Source organism: Lissotriton helveticus, chromosome 11 (assembly GCF_964261635.1).
Source record: "Lissotriton helveticus chromosome 11, aLisHel1.1, whole genome shotgun sequence".
Classification (NCBI taxonomy): domain Eukaryota; kingdom Metazoa; phylum Chordata; class Amphibia; order Caudata; family Salamandridae; genus Lissotriton; species Lissotriton helveticus.
In genome coordinates, this window is record NC_136072.1 from 29,509,951 (window position 1) to 29,530,769 (window position 20,819).

General features: G+C 46.9%; 1 protein-coding gene across 1 annotated transcript in view; it reads left to right on the top strand.

Moving 5' to 3' along the window:
- The window catches only part of LOC144792120 (choline-phosphate cytidylyltransferase A-like), a 184,935-nt gene extending 164,486 nt beyond the window's left edge, over positions 1–20,449 (top strand). The window contains exons 9-11 of the mRNA XM_078666995.1: positions 5,620–5,762; positions 18,207–18,395; positions 19,193–20,449. Coding sequence (XP_078523121.1) covers positions 5,620–5,762; positions 18,207–18,395; positions 19,193–19,402 — 542 coding nt within the window. The 3' untranslated portion in view covers positions 19,403–20,449. The remainder of the gene's footprint in view (positions 1–5,619; positions 5,763–18,206; positions 18,396–19,192) is intronic.
- Positions 20,450–20,819: the final 370 nt, after the last annotated feature.

Genomic DNA, 20,819 nt, shown 5'->3' on the forward strand with positions numbered 1-20,819 from the left:
ATCCTAAAGGTAATTGTATGGGCAATGGAAACCTGATACTGCATAGAAAGAGTTACTAAGCATACAAAGAAAGGCCATGTTAGGAATGAATAAAGAAAACTTCATATAAAGTTCTACCTAAGAATCATGTCCGGGTCTTTTGCAGAATATTAAATGTGAACAGATGGCCGGTAATTTTCTATGAGAAAGGTGACAACCCTAGTTAGAGACCAGTTGCATGGTACCATTAGAATGATGCTGCTCGAGGGATGTTGGTTCACATCGCTGACCTCTGTAAAACCTGAAAGAAGAGTTGTTGTAGGTACCGTCACTGACCCCTGTATAAACTATAAAAAGGGTGTTAGTAGCTACCTTCGCTGACCTCTGTATAACCTCAAAGGACGGTGTTTTTAAGTGCTTTTGCTGACCTCTGTATAACCTCTAAGGACGGTGTTTTTAAGTGCTTTTGCTGACCTCTGTATAACCTCTAAGGACGGTGTTTTTAAGTGCTTTTGCTGACCTCTGTATAACCTCTAAGGACGGTGTTTTTAAGTGCTTTTGCTGACCTCTGTATAACCTCTAAGGACGGTGTTTTTAAGTGCTTTTGCTGACCTCTGTATAACCTCTAAGGACGGTGTTTTTAAGTGCTTTTGCTGACCTCTGTATAACCACTAAGGACGGTGTTTTTTAGATGCTGTTGCTGACCTCTGTAAAACCTCTAAGAAGGGTGTTTGCACCTCCTTCGCTGACAATATTTGTGGTTACCACCGCTAACCTCTGTATAACTTCTCAGAAGGGTGTTTTTAGGTGTTATTGCTGAACTCTGTATAACCTGTAAGAAGGGTGTTATTTTAGATGCTGTTGCTGACCTCTGTATAACTTCTAAGAAGGGTGTTGTTTAAGATGCTGTTGCTGACCTCTGCATAACCTCTAAGAAAGGTGTTGTTTTAGATACTGTTGCTGACCTTTGTATAACCTCTAAGAAGGGTGTTGTTTTAGATGCTGTTGCTGACCTCTGTATAACCTCTAAGAAGGGTGTTGTTTTAGATGCTGTTGCTGACATCTGTAAAACCTCTAATAAGGGTGTTTTTTAAGTTCTGTTGCTGGCCTCTATGTAACCTCTAGGAAGGGTGTTTTTTAGGTGCTGTTGCTGACCTCTGTAAAACCTCTAAGAAGGGTGTTTGCACCTCCTTCGCTGACAATATTTGTGGTTACCACCGCTAACCTCTGTATAACTTCTCAGAAGGGTGTTTTTAGGTGTTATTGCTGAACTCTGTATAACCTCTACGAAGGGTGTTATTTTAGATGCTGTTGCTGACCTCTGTAAAACCTCTAATAAGGGTGTTTTTAAGTTCTGTTGCTGGCCTCTATGTAACCTCTAGGAAGGGTGTTTTTTAGGTGCTGTTGCTGACCTCTGTATAACCTTTAAGAGGGTGTTTTTTAGGTGCTGTTGCTGATCTCTGCATAACCTCTAAGAAGGGTGTTGTTTTAGATGCTGTTGCTGACCTCTGTATAACTTCTAAGAAGGGTGTTGTTTAAGATGCTCTTGCTGACCTCTGTATAACTTCTAAGAAGGGTGTTGTTTAAGATGCTGTTGCTGACCTCTGCATAACCTCTAAGAAAGGTGTTGTTTTAGATACTGTTGCTGACCTTTGTATAACCTCTAAGAAGGGTGTTGTTTTAGATGCTGTTGCTGACCTCTGTATAACCTCTAAGAAGGGTGTTGTTTTAGATGCTGTTGCTGACATCTGTAAAACCTCTAATAAGGGTGTTTTTTAAGTTCTGTTGCTGGCCTCTATGTAACCTCTAGGAAGGGTGTTTTTAGGTGCTGTTGCTGACCTCTGTATAACCTTAAAGAGGGTGTTTTTTTAGGTGCTGTTGCTGATCTCTGCATAACCTCTAAGAAGGGTTTTGTTTTAGATGCTCTTGCTGACCTCTGTATAACCTCTAAGAAGGGAGTTGTTTTAGTTGATGTTCATGACCTCTGTATAACCGCTAAGAAGGGTCTTTTTAGTTGATGTCCATGACCTCTGTATAACCTCTAAGGAGGGACTTTATAGGTACCAACACTGACCTTTTTCTAACTTCTAAGAAGGGTGTTTCTGGGTACCATCGCTGAACTATGTATGTCCTCCAAGAAGGGTTTTTAAGGTACTCTTGCCATGTGATCTGATAGACTTCTAGCTGCAGATTCCTTACCTTTGAATTCCCCCAGCGTCCGTCTGGATCCGGAATTCAAAGGTAAGGAACCTGCAGCTCGATTGAGTCTCTACCAGATAATGCATTACTGAAGGTAAGTAACTCGTTCGTCTGTGATCCGGGAAGCACTGCTTTAGGCAGTGCTAAGTCAGGAGGCGTTGAGCAAACACGTACTGTGAATAATGTGACTGACCTCATGTGCTGGGTTGTTTTTGGTTTTCTTGTACTCTACGGCAGCGTTTCTATCGTAGATCTGAGAGGGCTAAATCCAGATTTTTAAGATATCCACAAGGTCCATTTAGGTTTCTTCTCTGTAAATGTAATTTATTTACATAGACAGAAGATTGTAAATATTAGATATTATTTTGTTGCATGAAGCTGGTATTGACAAACGCTCAGGAGTGTTTTAATGGACTCAGCTGATTTTCTCGTGTCATGAGGTGCAAGTGTGCTATTTATTCAGCGGTCCCTGGTGTGCAGACAAGTGCTGTCTCTATGGTATGCTTGAATAAATCTATATGATCCATGGATATCTTTACACCTGTCCTGCTGCTAAGAAAATCATGTTATACTGTTCTGCAATTATTGAAGTAATAAATGTTTCTTGCTATGATTTAGGTATACTTAACCTACATGGCTGTAGCACAACAAAAACTTCTTTAGGACTGTTCCCTGGTATGAAAATATAGAAAAGTAGCAAGGTTTACTTGACTTGGGTACCGCTCATCACCGGGCTTTTCGTATTTACGGGCAGCTGCGTGTCCTGTGTTTAAACTTCCCAGTTACTAGGCCTTTGAGGTCACCCAGAGCTACAGTCTGTACCCTTTGCTGTACTGAGAATCTCCTCCCTGTGCCATTTACCTTTTGTTTCCTACTTGTGTGTTATTGTGTAACATTGTCTCTCCTCCTCATTCAGTACTCTCCCCACACTGTGGGCATTGTGACACATCAGCCCAACTGGTTTGACACATTCCACTAAAACTGCTTGTAGCAGTGTTGGAATGAAGCCTGGCAAGCGTTGGCGTTTTCTTGGAACCTGTTGTGAACTGTGTTTTCCCCTCAGCATGGTTTCTGCATTGTCACCTTCCCTGGTGTGGATTGTGTTCATTTAATGTCTGTCTTTCTTGTTGATGGAAGATTCATTCTGAAACACCAATTTCTAGTTGTGTTCAACAGCGAGGCACCAGCATATGTGCCTTTGTGATGGCCTGCAGTTTAGAGCCAACCCAATAAGCATTGTCAGTGGTGAAACATAAAAAAAAGATCCTAGCAGTGTACCTTGACTCTGACCTAACCATGTGTAGGCATTCGTCAGAGGTAGTTAATAGCTTTTAGAACTTCCATAACTTCCAGATGTCTGTCCAGCTAAAAAATGTCACTTGTATGAGTTGGCCTACCAAGACACTTGCTGCAGAGCAGTGTCAGTGAAAGAGCTTTATTATGTGTAAGTAGATGGAGTCCCACCGTGTACCATCACTAGACTGAGACGCAGTGGAAGTGGTGAAGAAGTGATAGCACCCTTCCCGAGAGCCCCTCTAAACACTAGCACGGTCCGTCCGCCCCCCTGCTAGTGCTAGGACTCACTTAAAATCCCAAACATGCTGCACCTTGAATTTTGGGAACCTTACCTTTGTGTTCGTTTCCAGATGTTGCCTACATCAACACTACAGATTGGGCGTCTTTCTCAAACTGGGCACTCTTCGTTTTGTTTTCCTGGAGGCCGCCTGACAGCAAGCGCCTGTTCTTGGACGTTAAGAGATGCTTAGTTCTGTAACACTCTCCCTGAAGCAATTTAAGAGTGTAAGATCAAAGCACAGTCAGAAAACTGCTGACATCAGAGGCTGTAGAGGAGTGTGTATCTAGATTTCTGTGCCGGCACCAGCAGAGTATTGTTGCTCCTTGCTTCCCTGGGGGCCCGCGTCCTGGCGCAGTATCGATCAAGCAAGAGCATGTCAATCTGAATAAGGCTAACGTAACATTTTTTCTTTAGATATTATTTTATTCTTAGTTTTCTTTCTTCAATTTATACAGCACAAAAGAGAGCATGACCACAATTCCCAGCAGCAGAGCACATTGGTTTGGCAACAGTGTGCCACAATAAATGTGCAGCTATCGGCCTGACAACAGGGTCTACACATTAGATCATTCCTTTGGAGCCAGTGGCGTTGAGTCTCTGAGGATCATAAGATCTTATTTCTCCTCTCTTTGGGTGGATCACCTACCCGTCCTGGTGAATCATCCAAACCGTCATTATTAAACCAGAAGCCCCATATTTCATAAAACGTACAGGGGCAGCTCTGGTTTAGTATGTTACCTTCATGGCTATCATATGAAGGTCCATGCCGTGTTGCCAGCTGCGCAGCCTAGCATAACATTTATTGTATCTGGGGTCCTTTCGCTTAAAACATAAATATGTTATTGACTGCTTGTGGGCCAGAAATAGGATGTCTTGTCTGCCACCGTTTACGGGTGTGCCACCTTCCTGCATGTCGTTGCAGAGAAAAGTTTTCCAAGCTATTATTCGAACCTTTATATGTATGAGTTGGGTTGGCCCAGTTACCAGCATCATCACCTCCACACAGCATAGCCAGGGTCCTGTATGTGTACTGCAGCAGTTATTGTTTGTCAAGTCAGGTAGGAGTCTAAAACCAGAGAAATGAAAACCATCTGTATCTCAGTGGGTGTAAGTAAGAGCAGGCATTCAGTGCCTGAACGTAGTGACGGCTGGTCGGACTTTGCTATGTAGGGGGAGCTTCGCTGAGTATGCTATTTCCACTCGTAATTGTTAAAGCCAGCAAGTAAACTTTTAAGACCACAGCAGTAGGCGCCTGAGCACGGTTTTGGGAGCCACAAGCGTCAGAACTGGTTTTCATTGAAGACCTGCTCGGGCTATGTGTGTCGGTAATGTGTTCCATGTTCCTCAACATGGATGGAGGGGAGCAGTGTGATGTTATAGTCAATGAGATGGTAAACTGAGGTCATGTTCTCCAAAGTCCTCTGAATGCCGGTTTGTTTTGGTACTTTGCCCCCTTCAGTCGGTTGATCAGCTCTCCAGAATGAGCTCCTGCAAACATTTTTCCAGCCTAGTCTTTTATGGCCTTGGATGCAGCTTCTCATGGTCCTCCGGAGTCATTCTAGGTGACCCTCCGCTTGCGCTCTTTCCAATGGAGCATCCTGGTGAAGGTCATCTTGCTTGTAAGTTCCATCAAAATGCTCTACGATCACTGACGAGAAGCTAGTTGTATTCAGCCAGGGGACTGAAATATCTTCTCACCACAGATGATGTTGGTGTTCTGCCAATGCTCACGAAGCAAGGTGGAAGGTTTCCTGGTGTGATGCTGTTCTGTAATTCCACTACGTTTGTGTTTGTAAGTTGGTGTAAACCTCATCACTCAGACTGACCTGCCAACTTTCTCTCCCCCTTTCGTCTGGTGGACACAGGCATGTTTGCACCGACTCAGAGGACTGAAGGCATCTCGACATCTGACATCATCACCAGGATCGTGAGGGACTATGATGTGTACGCCAGGCGGAACCTGCAGCGGGGTTACACAGCCAAAGAACTCAACGTCAGCTTCATAAATGTGAGTTTTCTCTGTCTTCTGTATGTAACTATCTATTGCTTATCTGTGTTTGAGTCACGTTCGTACTTGAAGAAAAGAGTACATCAGAAGACGCCTGTGTGGTTATATGATGAATTAGTCTGTTTTTTTATTTTTCCTCTAACGCTTTCGTATTTAGAAGGTTATATTCGGCTGTAGACTTGTGTGGTAGTTTTCATCGTTCCGGCCAATCAATGCTGTCCAATGCCTCTATAGACTCAAGTGATAGCAGAAGGGAGACTTGTCATCGCCAATTGATCTGATTGGTGACGATGGCAAACAAGGTGTTTATTCTTCAAAATGCAAAAGTGGAAGAAAAAAGCTAAGTAAAAAATTCAAGAACAGCGTCTCGCGCATTTGATTTTAAAGTTCTTATACAGAACATATTGAGAAAAGTGTACGTATTGAAGAGCGTGAACTGAAGTGGTTGCCCCAGTCATCTGATTCTCCACCCATGTCCACATTGGTGACGTTCCAGCAGTTGAATTTCCTAGCAGGATGTTGGCCTTTGTCTGTCGAAGAGAAATGTCATCCATGCTGTGGCCTTTGTAACCGCTCTTGTGATCGCAGCATGTGAACATCAGTAACAAGTCTGCTGAGAAGGTTTTGGCATAAACCCAGAGAAGACACATGTATGTGTCACTGTAACTCACAAACAGAAAGAAACATGTTTTTTTTTTACTATCTTTATTTGAAAGTGTTCTACCACAGAAAATTTCTGAAAGGAAACTTGTCTGATCTTATAAAGCAATAATCAGGAAAACTGAGCTAGGAAGTTTGCTTTTATTGTCTCCAATGCACACACCTATGTGTCTCCTACAGCAGGAAGTGACGCAATAAGCCGGTGCATAGGAGCTTCTCAGAAAGTTGCTAAGTTACTTGTACACTGCACAGCTGTCTCATCTGTTCCAGCCCATGTTTAAATCACACATGCATGCACGCACGCGCAGTGCTTCCCAGACTGTAGATGTATTTATTATTATTTTTTTTTTTAAAGCGTGCAGAGGGACAGTACATTGTCCACGGTGTTTGTCCCGGCAGTGAAGCCAGCCTGCGCAATGAGGAGGATGCATCCTCCTACGCCCTCGTCTTTACATCTTTTAAAAGTCACTTTGCTGTCATTTCCTTTCACTATCTGAGAGAGCAGTCCGACAAGAGTTCTTCATTCCTGCCTTGCAGCCATTTATAGGTATTGAAATGAATAAGCTTCCTCTCAGTAATTCTGTAATGAGTAATACTCTATACGTCTGGCAAACCTTGACTATCCCTTTTGCCTCAGTGCACCAAGGTATAGAAACATTTTATATTATTTGTCTGTACGACCTCCTTAAACTACTATTTGTCCATAAAATATTTCTCCACATCGTGCAGTTTTCTCTCCAAATTAATTTAATCTAAGTTTATATGGACTTCACAGATTAATATTGCAGATGCTACTTGTGAGTTTTAGACTCTGGTATATGCCTTTGGTACTTGACTTCTTTTGACTCAGTCTTGCTCACTGTATTGTCCTCAGTAGTGAAGCCGAGCCATGGCTCCACAGCCTGGCCATCCGAGTGGACCCACTCATGGAAGCGGACCACTGATCCTTCCTAATTAGCTCTTGAGTTTCCTCAATAATCATCAAGATTGACATCTGGTGCCACCGTTGTCTCTATCACAAAGTTCCACTTTATAAACCTCTGTAATCCTATGCCTGTCATATTGCTGTGAGCGCGGCAGACCTCTGAACCCAGCTGCACTTGTGTGCGAGGCAGCGGGGTTCAGCTCAGCCCATCAAGAAAGTGCGTGGCAACGGGGGTACCGGGAATACACCCTCCGTGCGCCCTGGCTCTAAGATGGCGGGAGCAACACCCCAGCGATGAGATATCTTATGAAGTAGCACATGAGGTGCCAGTTGATCGGGAGGTTTTAAACAGGAGTCCCGAGGTCCATAAAGGAAGCAGCGTGGGAGTCAGATGTGAGGAGAATCCAGAACTGCAATGTGCGCCTGACCCTAAGATGGCCGCCACTGGGTACATTTGAATGGGGGAAGCTACCACCTTCTCACGCTAAACAAGCCCTAAGGTGCACAAGGTCTCCAACGAGAAAGCACTACAAAACATAGATGTCGGCTGGAACACTTCAAGGGGCTCCCAATTATCAGCGCTCTATACTGGGGGCATAGTGAGACCTGCTTATTCAAAGTATAGGTCAGGCCCGAAATGGCGCCAAGATCAAATCTATAACTGTCGCTATGGGGGGCTATAGAGGTCTAAAGTCTGATGAGGATCAGGCCTCTAGGCACAACTCCTCTTCAGCTTCACCCCGCCAGAAGGTTTGAAGGCAAGAACGATGGGTTGTCCTACAATCTGCCGACCTTGGAATCTGTCCCTTCCACCTCTCCTCTCACCACTTTCGCCCTGGGGGACAACTGGAGAACCTAGCGGACGGCGCTTCCCAGTAACACCAGGACCGGTGCCTGTCGATAGAACTTTGACGATGCCCCCTGGGCAGATACCATAACTGTTTGTACTTACCTCGGAGCCCGTGCAACCTTGGCCGATGCCCGGTGGAGCTGTCCTATGCAGCTATAGAGGAGTTTTTGGCTCTGGTTCACCCCCTCGGCCGACACCTACCCAGCCGGACATCTAACATTGTTTTCCTCGTCGCCTCATTGTGTTTCCTTCCCTCCCCCACATCTCGTGTTTTAATTTTCTCCTATGTCCTTACTTGAAATCTGTAATTGATTTAACTATGTAACCTGTAACGCTCTGATCCTCATGTAAAGCACTCTGATACCTCCGGGTCTAGCCAGTGCTATATAAAACTTTGCAAATAAATAAATATTGTATTATTATTTTTATTGGGGGTAGTTAGCCACGTCTGGTCAGTCTTCAGTTATGAAAACGTATTGCAAAAGTATCAGGGTGTATATATACCTGTCCAAATGACTCCACACCAATGCAATTAAGGCATGCTGGCTCCAGGACGCTGGCCTTAGAAGAGGCGGGTCTACATTCCAGAGCATCATGTGACCCCGGATTAATGGGCATCAGCAAAGCAGATCTGTTTGCCAACACACAGTCACATGATTCCTCCTTCCCCTTGTCTGATTTCATAGCTTTCTGTCAAAACCCCATATCTGGAACATTTGCGGGTGTGCCAAGATGCCTGCAGCCAAGTCAACTCAAAGTACATCCGAGCGAATAACTTGTTCATTGTAACTAACAATGTTTCATGGTATAAATGTGGTTTCGCTGTGGAGTATGAGTAATTATCAGGATTCACTTTGCTAGCCCTACGGTCAGTTCATCTCAGTCCCTGCCCTCATTGAACTCCTAATCCAGTCCAGCTCTCCGCAGCGTAGGGCTAGTAGTGTTCGCCAAATGGTAATTTCTCAGTTGTGTTTGCTGTTTTGTTAAAGTGCAATTTTCACAATTCCTGCTCATTTTATATCAAAATATTGTCTCTAAATGTGGATTTCAGTTGATCAAATCTGTTGAAACTCTTTTTGTTTGCCCCAATCTCAACTCTCTTTGGCTATAACGTAAGTCATTCTAACCTACTTGTGCACCTTACCTTCAGAGCCGACGTCTTCTTCTGACTTGCTAGCCCCGGAACTTTTGAGCCCATTTTTCCTGTTGATTCATCCTTATGTGGCCACTCACCCAGAATTGCAGTGCTGTCACATGCTCTGTTAGTTATGAATAATGCCCTTCCTAAAGACTGGTAGGAATACCATGTGTAAAGTCACCAGCTTCTTCTGTTGTTTGGGACTTACCAGCCTGTTCCCTGCCAGTCAGATCACCCTGCCACTGGGGTTGTCAGGCAATTGATCGTCTTTGTCAACAACCTTCGCCTACAAATTTGAGTCATTCAGCACAGTCATACTGACTTCCCTATAACTATCACCAGTCCTGCCTAATTAGTACAAAATGTAGTCGATGTATTCCAGCAGATCAAGTGAACTTTCTGCCACGAAGTCTGCAATTTCTTGCAGTAACATTATGTGCTCTTTCATCTTGCCTAGATGTGGGTCCTGTATTTACTGCGCCACTGGATTCAAGCTAGCCTGGCTGATGAGGTGTGATGCCCCGAAACTGGTCCCAGGATGCTTGTTTCCTGTCAAGGGAAGACCTGGCCTGGCAGTTCAGGCTGGACTGTTCCCTTGAGATACAGGGTCAAGACTTATTTGCATATGGCTGGGTCCAAACTGGGGTGGCTTGGTGAGCTAAAGAACCATGGATTAAACCCAGATCTGTGACTGGGGGTGAATGTTTGCATTGTTCAGCATTCTGTGCATAATTTTTTTCGTCTTCTCTTTTCCATCTTGGATGTTGGCACCTAAAAGCTGCGACACGATCTGTCGACGTGGATGCCATGGGTGAGATTGGGGTGCAAACATTTTGTGGTTGCATCGGGGCTCAATTCTTAAATCGAGGAGCGGATAGATGCCTTCAATATAGAATACAATGTAGAATCTATATGTAAATCTCTACATGGACAACAATTGGATTACTCTGTTCAAATAAATCAAGCCGGATGTTAGAATCCTCGTATGTATTAGTTCCTTTACTTACCTTGTGTCTTTTTCCTTCCAAGGGTTCCCTTAGTCTGGCAACAACAGGTTAGATCATGTGCCTTTTTGCAGATTTTACCATAAATGGCCCACGGCAATTTATACAAGGGTACTTACCAACTGGCCTGCTCAGCGAATCACAACTCTTAACCAGTCGATTCATTTTGATGGTTTATCTTTCAAGCCAGTTGCATACAGAATGCACCAATGGGGGCATCAGCCCTGGATTATAAAAACAAATGACATTATGTTAGCTTAGGACAAAATTGATTAGAACACTTTTGGGCAGCTTCCCTCCCTCATAATCTTGTTAAATTGTTTTTGCAAACGTTGCTGATAAAAGCTTTGTAGTCCTTAACTGTGCGATGGTTGTCTGCACCCCTTGCCTGGTGATGCACTTCGTATCCGCGCGCGCAATGCCTGCGGGCATACTCCGCACGCAAGTTTACATATGTTGCTGTTTTAAGGTCCTCCCCCTACTGGAGAGGTGGTTCCAGGGTTCATACAATACTTTGTCTCAGCAGTTAGTTTTCATAGGTTTTCAGGATGTCAAGATGGCAGTAGTATATTTATTTGACGCTATTGGTACAGCTTATCTCATTGTATTTTGCAGAAACCCCTGACGAAGAGCCTATGGCTCAAAATGCATTGGGTGATATAACACAGGGCCAACGTGGGTGTTTATGAAATTACCCATGCTGTTGTTTAAAGGCCTGGAATGGTATGCAGCCGCATATGAAAATGGTTAATAAACATTCAAGCGGAATTTCGCTGTCTCCATGATATTTACAAGCAAGAGATGGAAAGAAATTTTTGGGGTGAACAGGTCAAATTGTTGTCGAAATATGGAAGAAAATAAAGCATTTGAAAGGGAAAAGGTCCCAATTCAGCAGTGCGGAAGTTTGGAACGTACCCACGCTCCTTTGTGATCTTCAAGATGGCAGTAGCAGCATTATGTGCTGTATCTACTTAACTATCCGCCCACCTCCGTGGCACACTGCTAGTGAAGAGAATCCCTAGCAGCTGTTTTGTAGGCTTCCAGATTGGTTTCACACAGTGCCCCATGAACCCTGACTTACTTGCATGTTATCACACAGAAAGCAGAGGGGGGTACGGCTCACTGCCTTAACCTTTTGTCTGGTGCATGCTAACCTTCTTGAGGTGCGTTCTGTCTCCAGCAACAGATATTGGTGATTTGCGACTATGGTGTCTCTCTTCCGCCTGGCACAACAGTATGGCTGGAGTTTATGCACAAACAATTAACTATTGCCCGTAGACTTTCCAGTTCTATCTGTGCTCTCTTAGGTGTCGGCCCTAAAAATCTTTTGCAGAGTTGCCTCTGGTAGGGTGTCTAAAATAGTCAATCATAGATTGTACCTGCAGAGATGAAGTGCACCGACATTGTTCTAAGCATCTTCCTTACCTGCTGCGCAAATAGCGCCAGGGTCCAGACAATGAACAGCGGCACACCGCTCTGTCCGCAGTCCTTCTTTAGGTCTGGCTTGGCAGTGCAGGTGTCTACCAGAGCTTTTGCAGCTTCCCTTTCAAAATGATCTTCAAATGAATAAACCTATCTCATCTCTTGATGTTGTCTGTTAGATGTGTCCTTCTGTCCACTAGGAAGTGTGTCCATTGCAGTGCTTGAGGTGAGGAGTTTGCAGCATATGGCAGGGACTGTTTGGGGAATGGACAAGCCATCTTGACAAGGAAGGCTTCCTCGTCTAAAAGCAACACGTTCTGTATTTATAAATACTTTCTTACTGGACGTATGATGTGAAATGAGGTGTAAATGCTCTCTATTATATGTTGTGTTATTTTTAAAGAAAATACAGTTTGTGTGGAAAAAAACCCTGCATAAAAAATAACACTTGAGAAATATTATCTAGCAGTTACATGCTTGTCTTTCTGAACTGGGTGGTTTCAGTATTCAGGAAGGTTGGATTGACCGGTTTCACTGTGGACAGGTTCTCAGACAGATTGTATGTGCGATTGTGATCCATCTTGTGATGGATACTTCTAACAGCAGTTGCATCACCTTTTGAATTCCCCCAGACTAGATTCAGACATTTTTTTCAGTAATTGACCCCACACTGTGATAGGTTGTACCATCGGACAGCCACGTTCTTACTGTGCCTTTTCTTCCATGCCCTTTGGAAATCTGCAGCTCTCTTCCTAAACTTTTCTCAGTACTTTACAAACCTCCAAAACATTTCTCTGGACAGTGTGATAGAGGTTATGTAATGCTGCCCCCCACAACCAAAGACTACTGGCTTCAAGCTGTGCCACACACACACAAGAGGCAGATGCTGGCTTCAGACCTGCATGTTGTCTATCTTTGATGTGTTGGTTCCAAGCATGATTAGGAGTTGTGTGACAAATACCACTTGTTGCATCCGATGACCAAGCAAACCGAACGCAAAGCTGTATGTTGCTGAACACAAGAAATGACGTTGGTTGTGATCCAAGTCCTCGGACATATCACCATCTTCGTGCAAGACCAAGACGAAGTTAAAAAATAAATTGGCAGAAACACGAGATTTTCCAGGCAGCTGACCTCTCCTTATCGCTTCAGGGACAGATCACACAGTCAGCACTCCAAGGGCCTGACTCCTCGCAAGTTGTCTCACTCCAAACCCATCCCCCAGCTGGAGCTGATGGCCACAAGGACATGTGCACATGCAGGAGTACTGCTTTAAAATGTTTCGGATCTAGTCTGTTGCCTGGGCAATATTTAAGGTAAGAAATCTGCAACTAGGTGGAGTCTCTACCAAATAAGGCGTTACCGAAGGTAAGTAACTTGTTCTTCACTATTGTGCCTGGATGCACGATTCTAGTTTTTTCAGGGATGTGCAGGTATGCCTTATGGATATGGCATTTGACCGCTCCAGGCTGTCTGGGTGCAAGGCAGATCTGCATTGGAGTGATTAGAAGATAGTTGTCATTGGCCTGCATCTTGGCTTGCAATCTCTGACCTGCCAGTTCCACCAACTATACCAGAAGTTTAGGAGTTACTCCCAGTATCTGGCTTGCTGCCAGAGGAAGCCATCTCACTCTTTTCAGCAGCTCAGCTATCCCTTTCTAGGTGCTATGGGGTGTGGCGAGGGTAGAGATCGTGGCCACAAGCAGTGAGGTCAGTCATCCTGTGCCTCTTCACGTGCTGGAACTGCTGCCAAGATGCTCTGATTCCCCCTTAGAGGGCCATCTGCAGCCGTTAGGGGGCAGAATGTTTTTGTCTCCCTGGCTAGTGTGCCATTCAGTTCCTTAATGCCTGCTTTTGAAAGGGCAAATTCAAGATGTTAACCCTTGCCCAAGTCGTCTTTGCCCTAGATCCTGGGGATAGGATGGTGTCCTTCGACTGGCAGGATGCTTACATTCATGTATCTGCCCTTTCATCCCACAGGCGTTACCTCCGCTTCATGGTGGGGTCAGGCCTTTCCTGTTTACCACCCTTCATTGCAGCCTGACCTCAAGCCCCCCAGGTATTTACGAAACTGATGACGGTGGTCATTGCCCATCTTCGCAGGTCGGGACGCATGTATTCCTGTACCTCGATGATTGATTGATTTTTCAAGGTGGACTCCCCATGTCATTTGTGGACTACCTGCAGACCACTGTCTCCCTGCTGTCCTCTTCGGAGTTCTTTGTCAATATGCTGAAATCCCACCTTCAGTCGGTGCAGAGGATTTTCGTTGTAGGGGCTGTCGTGGATACAGTGGCATACAAATACTTTCCACCCCTTTAGTGAGTCTGCGATATTCAGCACATCAAACAGATTTTTGTTGGGATCATTCCTGTTGCATGGATGTTTTCTGAGTCTTCTTTGTTTCCTGGTCTTGTGCAGCCTGCTGGTGCCCAATGGCACAAGCTTGCTCTGCAGTGGAACCTCTGCCTCTCGTTGGCCCAGGACTCTGTCCGTGTTCCCTAAGAAACAACCCAGGGCCTTAGATCGTGTCTGAAGGTTGTTCTCCTTGCCTCACCCAGAGGGCTCAGTGGTGATGGTTGCATCATCTCTGGGGTGGTGTGGTCACCTTGGAAGCCTGTTCAGGTCCTGACAGACAACATGACTAACATGTGGTACTAAAATAAGCAGTGTGACGTGGTGTCCCAGGCTCTATGGCAGGAAGAGCTGAGACCCTGGCGGGGGTGGACTTTCGAGTAATTTCCATGACTGTCAATCACCTGGTGGGGTCCCTCACTCAGTGCCAGGGCAGACAAGCTCAGCAAGGTGACGTTTGGCCAAACACAAGTGGTGTTTACATCCAGAAGTTATTCAAGGTGTCTTTGCCCGGCTGGACGTGCCTTGGTTAGATCTTTTTGCAACCACCAAGAATGCAGAGCCTCGTACCTTTTGCACTGTGGAGTTCATGTCTTGGGTTTTTCGTAGGCTGCGTGTTCTACCTTCAGTGGGATTCAGGTCTCCTTTAGGCTTTTTTCCCTCTGCTGCTTCTTCTCCGAGCCCTGAAGAAAGGCAGAGGAGACCGATCTTGGCACAATCTGACACTCTAAGCAGCTGAGCCTCTACCCTCAGGAGTACCTCCTGTGCCTGCAAAAAATCAGGATTCTTCTGCTGAATCTCCACAGTTTACATCTCCGTGCATGGAGATTGAGCGGAACTAGCTGAGTTTTATTGAATTCCCTGCAAAGGTGATGGATGTCATCTTGGTTGGCTGCTGCTGTCCATACACCAAGTTGTTTTATTCTGGCTGCTTGTAGCCTGGTGCAAGGACAATCTGGTCGATCCATTTTAGGCAATTATGTGTGGTTGTGTTTGCATGCGATAGGACATTAAATGCAAACATATTGTCTATTTATAACAGTAGGACCTATGTATTAAAACTCCTAAACCACATAGTCACCAGTCTACACACACTGCACGTCCGCACAAATTTCATCACTGCGTCTTATTTTCAAAAGACCTCGAGGGGCTTGCTGGGCATTGCAGCTCAGACCTAGCGAGGAGCTGCTCGATGATGGAGCATGACACCCATCGAGGGGCCCACTGGGCATTGCAGCTCAGGCCTAGCGAGGAGCTGCTCGATGGTGGAGCATGACACACATCGAGGGGCCCGCTGGGCATTGCAGCTCAGGCCTAGCGAGGAGCTGCTCAATGGTGGAGCATGACACACATCGAGGGGCCCGCTGGGCATTGCAGCTCAGGCCTAGCGAGGAGCTGCTCGATGGTGGAGCATGACACACATCGAGGGGCCCGCTGGGCATTGCAGCTCAGGCCTAGCGAGGAGCTGCTCGATGGTGGAGCATGACTCACATCGAGGGGCCCGCTGGGCATTGCAGCTCAGGCCTAGCGAGGAGCTGCTCGATGGTGGAGCATGACACACATCGAGGGGCCCGCTGGGCATTGCAGCTCAGGCCTAGCGAGGAGCTGCTCGATGGTGGAGCATGACACACATCGAGGGGCCCGCTGGGCATTGCAGCTCAGGCCTAGCGAGGAGCTGCTCGATGGTGGAGCATGACACACATCGAGGGGCCCGCTGGGCATTGCAGCTCAGGCCTAGCGAGGAGCTGCTCGATGGTGGAGCATGGCACACATCGAGGGGCCCGCTGGGCATTGCAGCTCAGGCCTAGCGAGGAGCTGCTCGATGGTGGAGCATGACACACATCGAGGGGCCCGCTGGGCATTGCAGCTCAGGCCTAGCGAGGAGCTGCTCGATGGTGGAGCATGACACACATCGAGGGGCCCGCTGGGCATTGCAGCTCAGGCCTAGCGAGGAGCTGCTCGATGGTGGAGCCTGACACACATCGAGGGGCCCGCTGGGCATTGCAGCTCAGGCCTAGCGAGGAGCTGCTCGATGGTGGAGCATGACACACATCGAGGGGCCCGCTGGGCATTGCAGCTCAGGCCTAGCGAGGAGCTGCTCGATGGTGGAGCATGACACACATCGAGGGGCCCGCTGGGCATTGCAGCTCAGGCCTAGCGAGGAGCTGCTCGATGGTGGAGCATGGCACACATCGAGGGGCCCGCTGGGCATTGCAGCTCAGGCCTAGCGAGGAGCTGCTCGATGGTGGAGCATGACACACATCGAGGGGCCCGCTGGGCATTGCAGCTCAGGCCTAGCGAGGAGCTGCTCGATGGTGGAGCATGACACACATCGAGGGGCCCGCTGGGCATTGCAGCTCAGGCCTAGCGAGGAGCTGCTCGATGATGGAGCATGACACCCATCGAGGGGCCCACTGGGCATTGCAGCTCAGGCCTAGCGAGGAGCTGCTCGATGGTGGAGCATGACACCCATCGAGGGGCCCGCTGGGCATTGCAGCTCAGGCCTAGCGAGGAGCTGCTCGATGGTGGAGTATGACACACATCGAGGGGCCCGCTGGGCATTGCAGCTCAGGCCTAGCGAGGAGCTGCTCGATGGTGGAGCATGACACACATCGAGGGGCCCGCTGGGCATTGCAGCTCAGGCCTAGCGAGGAGCTGCTCGATGGTGGAGCATGGCACACATCGAGGGGCCCGCTGGGCATTGCAGCTCAGGCCTAGCGAGGAGCTGCTCGATGGTGGAGCATGACACACATCGAGGGGCCTGCTGGGCATTGCAGCTCAGGCCTAGCGAGGAGCTGCTCGATGGTGGAGCATGACACACATCGAGGGGCCCGCTGGGCATTGCAGCTCAGGCCTAGCGAGGAGCTGCTCGATGATGGAGCATGACACCCATCGAGGGGCCCGCTGGGCATTGCAGCTCAGGCCTAGCGAGGAGCTGCTCGATGGTGGAGCATGACACACATCGAGGGGCCCGCTGGGCATTGCAGCTCAGGCCTAGCGAGGAGCTGCTCGATGGTGGAGCATGGCACACATCGAGGGGCCCGCTGGGCATTGCAGCTCAGGCCTAGCGAGGAGCTGCTCGATGATGGAGCATGACACCCATCTGAGTGTAAGAGGGCTCTTGCTTCTGAGTAATCAGATCCCCCCCCCCCAATCTGCTTGCCCAGCGTCTTCCGACTTACTGCTTCACTCTCCTATTGCTTTGTGACTTCAGAGGAACAGCATATTCCCTGCGAATACATGTATTTTTGAAGAGCATGCATCTGTAACAATACTGAGGCGTGCACTGACTGAGATTCATCTTTACTCCTGACCGCTGTTCTCTCAGCAGCATCTGCTTCTCTGAAGCAGAGGTTCTCCAGGCAGCAGCGCGGGCAGAGATGCTTAATAAATAAAGTATTACCATGTATTGAAATTACTGTGTCCAAGATTTGGTCAATAAATCAGACTTCGCTTACTGCTAGATGTGGATTGCCCCTGTGAGTAGTATTTCACTGTAGAATGTACAGTTTGTCGACTGACCAATAAGAAGGCTCACAGCGAAGGCTTTCACTGGTAACTAAGGCCTTCCTTACACAACTCTGAAGCTTGTGATGTCGGATTGCTAAGCCGACACAACAGAGTACGAACTCCTAGCTTTTTCTAAAGATTCTGTTGTGTAATCCTGTTCAGGGTACTCATGATGTCACTTCACAATGCTTGTCGCAGAAATGGCTTAACAAGTACACAAAGCAAAAGCACACAATTTGTCTTCATTTCTTTAAAGTAGGCCTTCTGCACTCTTCTGAATAGCTACTGTTCCCGGTGAGTATGTTCGAATAGAATTCATTTCCAGTGAGACAATTGTCTTCGCCTTTCTTGTGCATATTCACCTTTGCCCTGGGATGCAGAACTATGGTGGCGGACAATTACCTCATGTTAAAGCCCTTAAGAACATGCATTAATGCTTTGAAAGACCTCACAAGCAGTCAGATCATATGAGCTTCCACTAGTACTTGATTCACCTCCGAATATCCTGAATTGTTTGATGGTTTTAGGATTTGGTTATTTATTTGAGCCACTGTCTTCTATTGTCTTCTGTTTCCTAAAGGAGAAGAGATACAACTTACAGGAGAGGGTGGATAAGGTGAAGAAGAAGGTGAAGGACGTGGAGGAGAAGTCCAAGGAGTTCGTCCAGAAGGTGGAGGAGAAAAGCATCGACCTCATTCAGAAGTGGGAGGAGAAGTCGCGGGAATTCATCGGTAACTTCCTGGAGATGTTTGGACCCGAAGGGGCCCTGGTAAGTTTCTGAACTCTGGTCTCAGCCTTCTGCGCTTTCGGTTGCTTTCCCCTTCTTTTGCGCATTTCACGTACAAGGCCAGAAGGCTGACCCTAACTTCAGCCCCTCCATGTTTGTGTAAAAGGGAGCCCCATGGCGTTGGCAGTCCTTCTGGTAAATCTTTATGGTCTTTCTTAAGACTCAAAGAATCCAAACAAATCTCCAAAATTAGAAGCTAGCAATTTAAAAACTTCCATCGATTGCAGTGCACTCTGCTTCCTGTGGTGGCTCCTAGGGCGTATTCTTGAAATGGCTGGCGGTCCCTTTCGCCGTTAACATCTCATTGTGTTCCTTCCTTCACTCAGGTGCGAAGACCTGTCCCCCCTTTTGTGAGTCAGGTTTGGATACAGGGATTGGAAAACCTGCTCTCGGTGTCCAACATCCACCCTTGTCCAAAAGAGCCGGGTTTCTGCTAAACTATGAGACTGTCTGAATGGGATACATTTAAAAAAATTGTCCACAAATGGGACCATTTACATAGTTACTGATACATCTGAAAATTGAATCTAGCGCCTGTTCTCCTGGAGCGATGTTGTATCTCCTTATTATTAAGTACCCTTCTTCTGAAGCAATGCTGCTGCTTCAGAGGCTATGGAAATAGCACATATCTATATTTTTCTAGCCTCTAAATTTGCCCAGAATCCTAGCTGCACCCTGGGGTTGGTCCTTGTCAACTGTTTCTTACAATGTTTGCGTGACCCTTTCAAATCTCTTCATTTCTTTTGCCTCATGAGCTCTCTGCCTTTCTCAATTTTCAGAAACACATGCTTAAGGAGGGAAAAGGCCGTATGCTCCAAGCAATCAGCCCCAAACAGAGTCCAAGCAGCAGCCCTGTGCGGGAGCGCTCCCCCTCGCCCTCCTTCCGCTGGCCATTTGCCAACAAGATGTCCCCATCCTCCTCACCCATCAACCTTCCTCGGTCCAAAGGGGCGGCTGCCTACGACATCAGCGAGGACGAAGAGGACTAAGCTGCCGGGGTGCCCAGCCGTCACTCGGTCTTTGTAGCCTTGCACTAAGCCTAAAGGAGAAGCGAAACAGAGGCGTCGAAGAACTATCTTCGCGAACAGTGAAACCAGAAAAGAAAGGATTAGCTTTGGATGAACCACCCAGTGAGAACTGGGGTAGTTGCTGTCATCTCTTTAACATGGACTTGTGTCCCTAGAAAATAACCAGCGTTTGTTAAACCTTATTTAGCTGTGGATTCTCTCGTTTCCTTCTTTTCATCTTACAAAACTGTGGTTTTAATTGAAACATAGTTTTATAATGTGGGCACTTGCAAATACAGGGTTTTTGGCCTCACTTAGCCCTCAGGCATATATCCTGATTTTATGAGTTTTTTTTCTTCCTTTCCTGGACACCACTAAATGTATTGAATGGACACAAAGTTTAGTTGCTTCTATGAATGGCCTCATTCTATTTCCTTTCCACTTTCGAGATTTCAGGTTCTTGTGGAGCCATAAGGAGCAAGCTGGGGATTGGATGAGGGCGATGCCCTTAAAACCAAAAGAAAGTAACGAACGCATACAAACGTGGCCATACGAAAGCAAGGAGGAGAGGGGCCATGGGTTCTATTAGTGGTGTCTCTTAGTCCTCTTGGGAACTAAAAACTGGTTGACATGTATGTGGGACACTATGAGCCTCACAGCGGGCTGGGTCCGCACAACAGAACCACTGTACCCCTCCAAAAATGCAGGTGGGAGTTGTCACAGATGGGTTCCACTCGTGTCACAAAATGGAGCCAGGCTCGGAACACTCTGGAGGGTGGGTCGCTGTATCGTCTGCAGAATCCCGCCAGCCACGAAGAGCCGGAGCGCGTACTGTCTTTGCACTCAGGTGGCGCCCACTGAAGATTGCAAGCACTTGGGTTTTGGGTGCAGTGTGTCGTCGCTTCTGTCTCCTGTGTCTCCTGTTGAGAACGGAAGGAAAAGCACCAGTTGCCTCTTGACAGTGCAGTGTAATATTTGTCATTTTTCAATGTGTATATGTTAACCCAAGTAGGAAATAAAAATTCCTTCTGAAAACATATTAATGTAGTGTGCTTTCATGAATTCCAAGCTTCTATGCGAAGCAATGTACCAAGTGCCTTTAAGTGAGACCTCTTGTTAACACTTCTTCTCCAAAAGAAACTCAAAGATAAACAATGTATATCACCGAAAAAAGCCAATGGGTACCCTTTGAGGGCAGTGTGGCAGGGTGCACAGTCAGAGAGGGACCGATGTCGAATAAGTTCTTTTAGCACACATCAGGCCTGTACCGACAACATTGACAGCAATGTAGGGGGGAGTGCCAGACATGGCCTTCGTCACAATGCCGGCACAGTTGGTCTGCGTCCTTGGTTGTCGCTTGTTTGCTACTGTCTTTGTCTTGCAGCAGCTCGCAGGCGTG